The sequence below is a fragment of the Belonocnema kinseyi genome, chromosome 5 (genome assembly GCF_010883055.1).
Source record: "Belonocnema kinseyi isolate 2016_QV_RU_SX_M_011 chromosome 5, B_treatae_v1, whole genome shotgun sequence".
In the NCBI taxonomy this organism is placed as follows: Eukaryota; Metazoa; Arthropoda; class Insecta; order Hymenoptera; family Cynipidae; genus Belonocnema; species Belonocnema kinseyi.
In genome coordinates this window covers 6,773,198-6,786,808 of record NC_046661.1, presented here as the reverse complement: position 1 = coordinate 6,786,808, position 13,611 = coordinate 6,773,198, and the positions used below count along the sequence as shown (strand labels likewise).

The window sequence follows — 13,611 nt, the reverse complement described above, 5'->3', positions numbered from 1 at the left end:
CCCCCCCCCCCCTCACACACACACAATTAACTACAGTTCTCGCGGGATACTCTGTATGTATGTATGTATGTATGAATGTATGCTTGTAATGCATGTATGTATGTATGTATATATATTAATCATAAATTATTATTAATAAGTAAAAATAAAGATAAGAGTAACCATGCTCTGAAAATACATGTCAATTTATGATAAAAAGAAGGAAAACCCGTTTTTTAAACCATTTTTCTACCCTAATAACCTTGGCGGCTAGCTATAATAATGATGAAAAATGAATGATTAAAAATATTTCCTCCATCCTGATTAGTTAGCTCAACTTGTTTCATAATGAGGATTCAATTATCTAAAATTCGCTATTTTCAAACTGGCCTAATTTACAGCCATTAAAGAAAGGTTGAGATTTCAAGATAGCCCTCAGATAGCTCTGGATCTACAATATCTTAGACGAAGAAAGTTGCATGATAAAAAATAAATCATGTGTCACGTATAAGTGATTTGCGTCACTTATTATCTCTTGCTACGACCAGTCGGTAATAAAGAAAATTACATCTCGCTTGCTGTTTTATTATAATGCTACGACTTACCACGAATACATGTTAAATCTCCCGATCGCTCCAGGCTGATCTGTGCTTCCAGGAATAAAGCGTCAAATCGATTAAGAAAAAATTCCCACGTAAGAATCCTTCTGTCACTTAAACTGTTGTGCAACTGATACACTGACTGTAGTATCATTGGTCTATCGACTATGACAGAGTCAAATTGTGTCTCAAGGCAGAAGATCAGTGACTGTAAATAGAATAAATTTTTTGTTATGGCATTAGCATTTATTTAAAATGATTTGCATAATTCCTTAATACACAAATAAAAGGCTTTCTAGACTGGGTAAGTGAATTATATAATTAATGGGAGATTTTATCTGAAATAAAAGTTGAAATATAGTTTTGTTTTCCTTATTTTTTTATTCTATATATACATGCTTTCTAACTAGATTTATAATTGCATTCTGACTGTTATTTTTTTATAATTATTTTTAATTCTATGATGTTTTTCTCTTTCTTTTTTTAGTTAGACAAGGGTAGTGATTCTTATTCTTATTCGTTAGTAATTCTGGATTTTTGTAGATTGTTCATTTTTGTTAACTTTTCACCTATTTTCAAATTAGTCTATTATTCTTAGATACTTATGCTTTCATGGCTATTCTATTTATCAAAATCTTAATTTTATCTTTTTACATTACTTACTTACTTTGCTAACGCTCTTAGAAACTAACTAATTTTGAGGTTATCCTCTTCTGTTCTTTAGGTGTACCGATTTAAGTTCTGTGAATGGTATATCCCTTTGTCCTCTTCTTTTTCCGGATTCCACAGGATGTACGTGCCCGGTTTTACTTCCTTTTTAATCTCGAAAAGCCCATCATATATTTGTAGAAAATTTTCCAAAATCTTATTTCCTTTGTCGGATCTATTTAACATTTTTAGTAAAACCATGTCACCAAGTTTTAACTTAGTAATTTTATGGGTCCGATTAAATTACTCTGTTCTTTGTTTCGCTTTGCGTAGTATATTTTCATGGGTCGCTTGGATCTTTCTCTCATATCTAATTTTGGGGGCTAATGGAGGCAGTTTGAGCCAATTTTCCACGCTCTTTTTGGCCTTTTATATAGCTGGATTTCAATATGTGTGCATTCTGTCTTTTAATGATGGATTTCATTCATGCAGTTTTCGATGATTCTTATCCAGCTCCACCAAGAGTTGTGTCGTTCTTTGATAAGAGTTCTGAAAAATCTTGACAATTCTCTATGGATTCTTTCCACAATATTGCTATGTGAATGACGAATTGATGAGAATGCAGCTAGCACTCCTTCCTCCTTTAATACCTTTAGTACCTTATCAGGTACAACTTTACGTATTTGCTAAAAGCATCGACAGTGGATAAAATGTATAGTAACAACTTCTTGAAGCTGGTAGAGGGCCATAGAAATAGATTAAATGGATTTCTCCAGGTTTTTTTTTAGCATAATTTCGCATTTTTGCGTAACACGTTTGGCTTGTGACACGTTTTGTTTGTGACTTTGTTCTTTTAACATGAATCACAACTTGCTATTCTTCTTCTAATTATTTTAGCAAAATGAGGATAGTAGAAATAAATAATAAATAATTGGGTCAGTAAATAATTAGGTCAGCCCTGAAGATGTGAACTGCAATGTTTACGAAACGTCGGCAAACATTTCGTAGTTTTTTTACACGAGTGAAATTCGAAATATCTCTTTTTATCAAAATGAATCATCGTGAAAGCATAAAATATATTATCAGTAGAAATACTTATTCAGCATTTTGAAAACTCTTTGCGCGCCTACAGGAGCATATAATTCGTGACAGTCATCTATGATATGATAGATAATGCTTCTGGTTAGGCAAAGTTTCTTTCCTACTTTAGTTGTAAAATATATTAATTTTTCGTAGATCTCGAATTTTTTTGTTTTACGTTCATTAATTGTTTCGAACCTTTGCTGCAGGGTAGGATCTTCTTTTTTCTCTTTGGAAAAATTCTTCAATCGTTTTTATAGCTCAGATGAGGGTCTTTTTGCTAATGCGTAAAGAAAGATTTTTCCTACGTTCAAATCAATGGGATATCCAGATTCACGGGATGGTAGTCTGCTTACACTATCCGTCACTACATTATTCCGTCCTTCCACATGCTGTATTTCAAACCAGTAATCTTATATCGCCATGATCCCACAGATGAGCCTTCCGCTTACCAATTTGCAAGTTTTCAAGAAGGTGAGCGCTTTGTGCTCCGTTCGGATGATCAACTTGGCATCCAAAACATAGGATCTAAATTTTATTAGAGCCGACACAATTGCTAGTAGCTCTTTTTCTGTGGTGTAGTACGAAAGCTCGGATCCCTTGAGAGTTCTGCTGGCGAATGATATTGGTAGATGTTCCCCCTCCACGTCAGTTTGGTAAAGTACGGCTTCTAATGCTACTTCACTGGCATCCGTTTCTTAGTAAAAGGGTTTACTTATATCGGGATAAGTAAGAATAACAAATTCGCAAAATAACCCTTTGACTTTTTTGAACGCATCCTCTTTTTTTACGTCCCAAATCCATCTGCTTCCTACTCTTAGAAAATAGAGAAGTGGTATTATTTCTTGAACATGTTCGCTGGTAAATTTTGTATAGTAATTTACCAGCCCTAAGAAGCCTCTCAATTCTTTAAAATTTCTCGGCGTTGGCAATTCATGAATTACTTTTATATTTTGGGGATCAGGTTTTATTCCCAAATGTGTTAAAATGTGTTGTAGGAATTTTAATTCAGGACGAAAAAAATCAGATTTTTTTAAGTTAACCGTCACGTTGTGGTCTTGTAGGCGTTTAAAAAGAAATTCAAGATGGTTTAGATGTTGAGATGTATTTTCAGTTGCACATAGCACATCATCAATGAATGTTATTATAAAATTTCCAATTCCTTTAAAAACTAAATCTAATGGCCTTACAAGTGCCGCCGTACTTATTTTTAATCCAAAAGGCGTGACCCTAAATTCATAAAGATCCATCTTTTTTCGTGGTGATAACTAGAGGGTTAATATAAGCGCTGTTTGACCTCTGGATGATTCCTAACTCGAGCAAGTTTTCTATCTCCCTGTTCACCTTATCCCTAAGAAATATAGGTATGGGATAAGTTCACATCAAAAAAGGTCTTTTGTCGTCGATTTGCAATTCGTGTTTATGTATATATACGAGGTGTGTTCAAAAAATAAGGTCACTTTATGATTTTCTCAAAAAATATTAATTTATTCCTCAATATTTATATTGTCCCCTTCAAAGTAATCCCCCTCAGATATAATACACTTGTGCCAACGCTTTTTCCAATCATCGAAACACTTCTGATTATTATTTTGTGGTATAGCCTCAATCGTTGAAAATCGATGTCCTTTCATGGGTCTCTTCAGTTTTTGGAAAAGAAGAGTCACTGGGGGCCAAATCCGGTGAATATCATTATTGACTTCATTCAACATCTCCTGAGCGATGCTCATGCGATGGATCTTTTAATCAAAATTAAGCAGTTTTGGAACAAATTTCGCTGACACACGTCTCATGCCCAAAACGTCCGAAAAGATAGGATGGCATGAGCCAACCGATATGCCAACATCTTCAGCAACTACTCTGATGGTAATTCGGCGATTTTTCAACACCATTTCTTCCACTGCTTGAACGTCTTCATCTGTTGTTGACGTGCTGGGACGTCCAGGGCGAGGTTCGTCTTCGACATCTTCTCGGCCTTCTTGGAACAGTTTGTACCACTTATACACATTTTTCTTACTCAGAGTAGACTCACCGTATACAACTGTCAACATTTCAAGAGTTTTAGAGCACTGGATTCCATTTTTCACACAAAATTTAATGCAAACTCTTTGCTTAATTTTTTTCGAAAGAAGAAAATCGCCGAGCACACCAAAACCTTCTAACCTTTTACACCTCGGCCAGAAAAACAACACGAGCTAAATAGTCAGAACTATGAACATATGATCGTGATGAGTGTACCAACACAACAAAACAAAAAATTTAAAACTTGAATGTACGTAGTCCACAAATTAAATTTTAATTTTTTTCTTCATCTCTTAATTCCATAGTATTATTATTAAAATCTATTTTACTTTTTATTCTTTTCAACAAATCGATCCCAATTATGCATTCTTTATTTAGCTTTAGTACTATTAAAAATACATAGGCTCCATTCCAATTGCCCACTTTAAAATTCGCATAAACCTGATGTTTCAATTTTACAGGTTGCGCCCCAGTAGCTCCTACAGTGCTTGTTCCTACTACAGGTAATAAATCGCATTTTTTAAATCTCTCATAATTGTTTTTATACAAAATTTCCGAAATACATGTTACCTCACTTCCAGTACCAATTAAAGCCTTACTTTTTGTGTTTTTTATTTCAAAATTAATTACTGGACAATTTATCAAGTTCTTTTACCACTTCATTATCATCATTTTCTAACAAGTCACCTCGCATGTCTAAGGGAAGAGGGTTTTTTTCAAATCATTCGGCACCGGATTTGCCTCCATCGTGTAGCATTTTCCCAAATCGAGGCTCGAGCGTTTCCCGAGTTCTCGCAACTATTTGTACAATTTTCATTTTCTACCTTATTTTCTAAACAACGAGTACGTTTCACCTCATAATTATCTCGGGGCATTTCAGTCATTCCATGAGCTTTACTTATATTTTTACTATCCTGTTGAGATTTCCTTTGCCCATTCCTAGAGCTTACATTACGTGAACCATTATTTTCTCGCCTATATATACCATTTTCTACTGTACCATACAAGGTGTGTGATTTTCTCTTTTTATAAGAGTCATTATAAGAATTATTGCCATTTGAACGATTAGGACCATTAAACCATTGACCATTTTTGTTTTGATAATTTTGAGGTCGATCAGCGAACACATTGTAATTTGTTTTACGATTTTCTATAGTTCTATGTTGATAATTTTCCAATTAAAACACTTGACCCTTGTTATTATAAGAACCCCGGTTTTGTCGATTTGCAAAACCCTGATTTCTGTCATCGTGACGTTTCCGATTATTGAATCTTAGATTTTGATTTCCATAATAATCACGACGCGATTTCTATCTGAATAATTATTTCTGTAATGTGATTTATAATTTCTAAATTTTGATTCCCACTGATCGTGCTCATAATTGTTTTTATGTTGATCTTCACGCGGATAATCCTGGTTTGGATAAATGTTATTTATTCTGAAATTGTATCTATCATTCTCCCGAAAAATTTTTCTATTGTTCCGGCGAAAGTTTTGCTGTCGATTACAATAACCTTGATTGCAGGCTGAATTATCTCGTGGCGAATAGTTTTCAAGGTAGTTTAATGGCCCCGCTTGGTCCATATTTCTAGTAACAAACGCGGCCCTGACTTCTTCGTCAGAGGGTGGTGGAATTAAATCTCTTGCGTTGTTTATGATTATGAACGCATATTTCGGTCTTGAAAGTTTTTCGGGTATATAGTAACCATATTGTAAATCCTTTCTAATTTTAAAACGGATATCATCGTTCCAAAATTTTTTTATGAATTTTTGTTTAAACGATATCAGATCATCACTAAGATTTTCGCGGACTACATATCACCATTCTCTGGCCATCCCTTCTAGACATGATTGAATTACAAATGGAAAATCATTTTTTCTAACGTCGATTGCTTTCAGGTATTGCTCGAATTCATTTAAAAACATCATAGGACGTTCACGATTAGTACCTGAAAATTTTGGAACTGGATAGTTTTTTATCCAAGGAATTCTCATATTTGAAACACCCATATTTTGGTCTACTCGTTTTTCCGATACACATTGTTGTTCCTCAATATCTTGAAATCGCTTTCTATTTTGCATATTGGCAACAAGCAGATCGGCTTGATGTTCATGGATTTCTTTGCTTGCTTTTGTTAATGAATTTACTTTTTGCTCGACGCTTTACCCTGAGTCTCGCACCTTTCATTCATACCGCTGACTTCTCTATTTATTTTCTCGGTTAAGTTTTTAGCATAATAATCAATTCTTTCGTAAACTACGGTGATTTCTTGCCTAGTTTTTTCCTGACTTTCTTTGACCGAGTCATATAGTATATTTTGGTTTGAAAATGTATCGTTAACCCTCGCTTGTAAATTGTTCATACCATTTATAATAATTTTCAGTTTGTCTTCCCCAGAATACGGTTCCTTTTCTCTTACATCTTTATTCACATTTATTTGGTCAACATTGTTTACGTTTAATGTATTCCTATTTATTATGAGATCTGTTGCATTGCTGTCCTTATTGACATTCGATCCACCAAGATTTTTTTCTCCCTCATGATTTGAATTCGAATCAATATTTGATTGGGATTTTTCACCCTCAGATTAATTTGCAAATTCATTAATTGTTGTTTTGGGTTGGTTGCTTACCAGCCATTTTTATTATATATAAAAAAATTTCTTTTTAGTAATAAAAAATTATTTTCTAACTTTCGTAATTCTAAATTAATTTTTCAAGAACTAGAATTTAATCCGATTATCGGCTTGCGTTTGGAGCTATTATACCAATTTAATTGAGCGTGGGAATTTTGACTTTTATTTCGTTTTAATTTACCGATTGTATTTACATTTCTTATTCAGCTTCAATTACGCTTATTTGGAGAAGTTTTCGTAAACCATTTCTGGTTCGAAATGGACATTGAATTATAATTCACTCTTTTCTACCTTTAGTCCATTGATCTGAAAATAGTTTTGCATTAGAAGCCCCTTTGTTATGTAATTATCCCTGAGTTCTGGATCTATGGTGACTCTAATTTTAAATCTGTTCATTTTGCCTTATTTTATGCAAATCGTTATTTTTATTTTTATGAGAGATGAGCCCATAGAAGCAAGAGTCAAAATTGTGAACTGAAAGGAGGTAAATTAATCGAAATTTCCTAAATTGCCATATATTTTCCATTTAATTTTTCTTTTTATCGCAAGCTAAGTGTGTTATTCGTCATTTTCCTCCCTGTTTTTAAAAGAGGATAGAGATTCCCCTTTGTTTTATAAAATTACGTTTTATAAAATAAACTTACATCCGCTCATTTTTTTTACTTTCAAAAATTTTCAAAAGATCTACTTTTTACTCCTCTTTCTCGTTTTTCCTCACAAAAGTCATGATACTATTTTAGGAGTGGTGCTAATTCCTAAGAACATGATTCCGTGAGACAAAACTCATTAAGGTCCATTGCACTCTGAATCTAATTTGACCTATAATTTGTTTATCCTCGCTGCATTGGTTCTTGTAAAGAACAAGTTGCCAATACAGGCTAGGTGGAAAAAGTGTGGAGAACGCAATGTCGTTCTTTTCCGCCTTACTCAAACCAAATTGTATTTTTTACCAGGATATTCAAAGGCCTACAGACTGGCATCCTTGTGTTCTAATAAGAATGGGTTGCGCAAGGATGAACGGGTAGCTCTTCAGTGCAGCCTCAGTCTATTCAGGCGGAGGAGAATTGTTGAGCAAAGGAAAAGGAGTAAGAGTTTAATTTTCACGGTTTTTTTACTTTAATGGAATTAAAAACACCCTTAAGTTCTCCTCTGTCCTCCTTACCTAGATTTGTGGTGATCTATTATCCCGATGAGCTTCAAAATTATTCCTCGTATAAGAGTCGAGAACCAAACGTGCGATCGCTGCTAATGCTTCGTGTCGACAAACGATCTCCTTGATCCTCGGTTATCAGCCTGGTCCCAACGCCCTGGCTTTGATCATCCCTTCTGCCTAAGTTGGCTAAGCACGCACCCGCATCTGTTTCGTATAGCGGTACTTAATACCCATATAACCCACTCGCCCAAGAATTCGCAAGTCATTGCAGGAGAGTAACAATTTTCTGTTTCGCCCGCCCTTTCATCATTGTTATCAATAAAAATTAATTTTATATACTGAACCATTTTAAACTACTTAACAAAAGCAATTAAAATAACTTACCGTGTTCGACCGAATAAACGGAAAGGATACACAACAGCGTACCCTTATAGTATCAACATAGTATCGCTTCCGTATCATGAAACAAAACCTAAAAAACAGTAAGATGAACCTTTAATTCAATGCAATTCGGATTCTGAGTTGAATTTTCTATGAGAAGGTCAAGCACATCCTTTTCAGTAGTAGCATACTACATAAGTGACTATGGATGCGCTTGAAGTCGCCTTTAGCAGAAGTTATGATATTTTTTAAAATTTTTAACACTGCAAAAAAAACGATTGCAATAAATGTTTAACATCCTAATGCCAAACTTAGCGAAGAATGCAAATTGCAACAAGTTAAATGCCCATATTACTGTTTTCTGAAATGTCCTTCACAAAAGTCTATATTTTTCCTCCTTCCTATTTTTACGCGTAGAATATTATTTATTACCGAATTATTTTTTAAATGATACTAATTGCTTATACTCATCGCAAATAATAATTGATCTGATATATAATCAGTTTTTAGTTCTACTTTACTAATAATTGAAGTGGCACACTGCATACGGACGTAAGTGCAATTGTTAGGCTTAATCGAATTATGAAACGAACATCCTGAAAGAAGCATCCATCTCCGCGAAAACCTTTGCCAAATGTACAAAAATGAGCGTATCTGTTTTATTTTTCAATTAAAAAAAAAAAACAAGAGAGTACTTCTGAGGTATTGGTTAACTCTATTAAATCACAAAAAGAGCACTTTAAAAAAGATAACCACGTGCAAGAAAGCATGGGTAAAAGATTGACGAGCACCAAAATGTTTTAATTTTGACACATAAAAAGTTTCGTAACTGTTTAATTGTTTAATTTAAGAGAAAAAAACATACTTTAAGCTATTAGTAATATATCAGTAATTTTTAATTTAGACAAATAAAAATTAAATTTTGCAGTAACTATTGCTTTCCAAGAATTCGTAATTTTTAACGGATAAACTTCAAAAAACTAGAATAGACACGTGCTTTGAAAATCAATGACGTCGTGGTGACACCGCACTATGAAGCATGGCACTTATGCCAGCAAGCATCGTGTGACATACGCTCGTATGCATTGACTTTTTTCCTAGACCTAATTTCGGGTCGAACTGGACCAAAATCTTCGACAGGGAAACAAGTTAGGGGGAAAGAAGTAGTTTAAGCCAATACACCGATTTCCGAATATTTGGCACTTACGGATGTATGTAGTATGGCCCTTCAATTGTATCCAATTTAGAATCCCTCTTCTCTTTATCAGGTTCTGATGTACATTTAAGATCTTTTTTTAATTCCCTATCTTTATATTTTGGATGTAAATTCGTGTTTATTTTGCTCCAGCTCTGTTTTTTATTCCTATACTTATTTATTTTCATACTTTCTCTCTCTTTATTTCGACTAGCTTGCTTATCTAATCTCTCGACCACAACGCTGGGTCGTGCCAGTGTTACGTCGCTCGCATAGAAGGGTTTACGGGATGGATAATCCATTCTAAAAACCTAATATTTCTATTATATCCGCAATTGTAGCACGTTATGTGGATTGGCACACGCCATGTATTGATCTCTTTTGTTGATTAGGCTGGTCTTTAAATCGACGAAAGTTATTATATGATTGATAACAAGAGACACGTCGGGTTTCACTCGTGTAAAAAACTACGAATTTTGCCGACGTTTCGTGAACATTGCAGTTCACTTTTTCAGGGCTGACCTGAAACTAAGGTATCAGGTTATGGTGTTCTTATGTATACTACCTACAATGCCTGTGATTGACCAGAGCGCAAAATTCGTAGTTTTTCACACGAGTGAAAGCGTTAAATCTAATATCAAAGAACTCTACGAAGAGAGTCCACATTCGACCGTATATCTTTTGAGCAATCCCAACGGATTAAAGAGCTTTCCACTCAAAAATAAAAAAAACAAAAATCGACAAATTACTTCCAGTAAAACAAACACAAGTAAAAGATACAGTAAAAAACATCTCTGACTATCATCTCAACAATTAAATGATTTCAGCCTTGTGTAATGGACATAATTTTGCAGTAACTCCTTCGAAAATGCGAAAAGAAGAATCATCAGCAATTTAGAATCCACAATATATACCCTTCCACCGAAGAAGCAAAGTACATACGACGTAGAACGGGTAACATTTTACGCCAAGCTCTAGTTTCTTCCTCAAATTTAACAAAACAAGAAAAAAACTTAAAAAGGACCCTACAAAAACAATAGTCAGTAAAACAAAAACTCTTCCTAAAGACTCTAAATTTAACAGCCAAACAATATCTAAGTAGAGACCTGCTAATCTCATCTCTCCAAGATTTTACGGACTCCCCAAAATCCACAAAGATAATTTTCCACTCAGACCGATCGTCAGCGCAATAAACTCACTAACTTACGACCCAGCACGCTTCCTCGCTACAAAACTAAATCCTTTTACAGAAACCCCATCGCCCACGACCAAAACTCGTTTGACTTTATCAAAAAGATAAAGATTCACATTCAACCCCAGGACATCATAGTGAGTTTTGACATAGTATCTCTCTTTACGAAAGTACCAATCTCTGATACAATTGACATTATTAAATCTTTTACAATATTTCCTTTCGAGCTCGTACCTTTGATAGAACACTGTCTTAATTATACTTACTTCTCGTTCAATAACCCTTTCTACGAACAAACCTGAGGGGCAGCCATAGGATCCCCAATTATACCTGTAATAGTCAATGTCTATATCCTGTTCAAACAAATTGATAAAGCAATAAGAAAATACACTCAAAAAAAGAAGTTAACACAACCTACGAAAGAAAGAGAGAGAAAAATGACCATCATCCTACCCTATATACAAGGAGTCACGGAACAAATAGGAATAATTTACGAAAAACACAACATCCAAACCATATTTGAACCACCTGCGAAAATAGGACAACTACTAAATAACCCTAAAGAGAGAAAGGCACCCCTAAGTGATCCAGCCGTATATAAAATCCCTTGTTCTTGTGGCAAAGTCTATATTGGAGAAAGCGTGGAGAGCGGTGAACCAACGTATAAAGAAACATGAGAGTAAAGTGAGGCTAAAACATTTCGCGCAATCAGCTCTAGCTGAACATCATATCGAAACAGGACAAAACATTTTATTTGACAGAACAATAGTCATTGCAAAACTGCAAAACATTTTTCCAAGAAAACATAGAGAAGCAATCGAAATCTTAAAACACCCTAATAACATCAATAGGGACAGTGAATATAATACCAATCCGATTTGGTCTTCCGTCCTCTCAGGTTTTTAAATTAAAAAGTCTTGATTCGCCAATCAGGTTGGACCAGTCCCAACGTTGGGGCGCTCTGGCCAATCACAGGCGTTGTAGAGAGTTTACATAAGAACAACATAACCTGATACTTAAGCTTCAGGTCAGCCCTAAAGAAGTGAATTTGAATGTTCACGAAACGTCGGCAAAATTCGTAGTTTTTTACACGAGTGAAACCTGAAATATCTCTTGTTATTAAAATGAATCATCGTGAAAGCATTAAATCTATTGTTATATTGATTGTTTATATTCTAAGTGATTTCTGTGACCATAAACGAAGCCCTGGTTTTTCTAACCTTTTTCCTTTTTTCTTCTTCTACTAAGATAAGAAAGGGAACCGGGTAGCGATATCTTGGGAAATTGAACTATTACTTGTAACTTAATTTCTTCCGACTTGAGTCGTACATCTCTTGAATTGGAATAAATGTTATATATTTGAATCATTGTGTCTCGTTTAATATAAGTAAAGATTAGTAAGTTCAGTGTTTCAAAAATAAAAAGTTCATTTATTACTCGACCAAACATGGTCCTACGAGCCGGATTATCAACTGTCTCTTTTGTTCAAAGTTAAACGAGTTGGAGAAGGGATCCCCATTACCTATGCCTTTTCTTCCCTATTGAACGAAGGTCGAGAGGGCGACGCTATGGTTTCTTATTCCGTGCGTATTCATCATATAACTGTCGATAGTAAACACAACACGCATTTAAATAATTTTTCGGATAACAGAAATAATGCAAAAAATGGGGCCATTCGATGATCCATTCTTCAAAACAAAAAATCGAATTTTGCATGCTAAATAATCTCCTCAAATTCCAAACAGCTTATCAGTCTTTGTCTCTTTAAATTAAAAAATTGCCTCCAAATATTCTAGATTCATCTTCAACAATTTTTTCGGAACTAAATGAAATATTAATGAAAATGATTAAAATTTCCCTTCCAATTATCTTTCCTTTCCTTTTGCATATTTATAATGCTTCCCTAAAGGTCGGTGTTTTCCCAAATATCTGGAAAAAGGCAGTTATTTGCCCAGTTCCTAAATTTTCTAAACCTACTTCCTCGACAGTCTTACGCCCAATTTCTATTTTATGTGCACTATCTAAACCACTTGAAAAATTGTTCACCTGCATGTTTCCAAATTTCTCGAAAGACCAAGGGCTAGTAACCCGATGCAATTGGGTTTTCTGGCGAAATATAGCACTCTCACTGCTTCCCTTAAAGTAAAGACGGATCTCAAACAAGCAGTGGATAATAGGGAGATCACTATTGCTGGCCTATTTGATTTTGCGAAAGCTTTTAAAAAGGTTAACCGAAAGTTACTCCTACAACAATTGCAATATTGTAATGTGTCAAGTTCTATCATCAAATGGCTCTAATCCTGTTTTTATAATCGCTGCCACTGAATTATTGATTGTAGAGTTGGGATTTCTGACTGGTGGGACGTCAAGAGTGGGGTTCTTTAGGTTTCCATTTTGGCACCTCTCCTCTCCAATTTGTTCACCTCTGACCTTGGAAGTTAAATGCAACATTGTAGCTACCGCAAATATGCTGACGATTTCAAATTTTACGTATCGCGACCGATTTCTTTTCTAAGTAGATTACTCGTTCCAGTCCAGGAGAATGTCGATCACGTCAACCTCTGGAGCTGGAAGAATAGATTGACTCTCAACCTAGACAAAACTCAGGCAGTTTTTGTCGGACATACCAGGTGTATACATATGAAACCGGTATTTTTTCAAGAAAAAAACACATTTATTTCAAGAGAATGATAAGAAATATTTTATTCAAAGTATGCGCCCTCGC

General features: G+C 34.7%; 1 protein-coding gene across 1 annotated transcript in view; it reads right to left on the bottom strand.

The window, feature by feature from the left end:
• LOC117172902 (protein unc-79 homolog) overlaps positions 1–13,611 on the bottom strand; it is a 1,455,529-nt gene that overhangs the window by 379,340 nt on the left and 1,062,578 nt on the right. Inside the window, exon 22 of the mRNA XM_033361197.1 lies at positions 585–786. Within this exon, the coding sequence (XP_033217088.1) occupies positions 585–786 (202 nt within the window). The remainder of the gene's footprint in view (positions 1–584; positions 787–13,611) is intronic.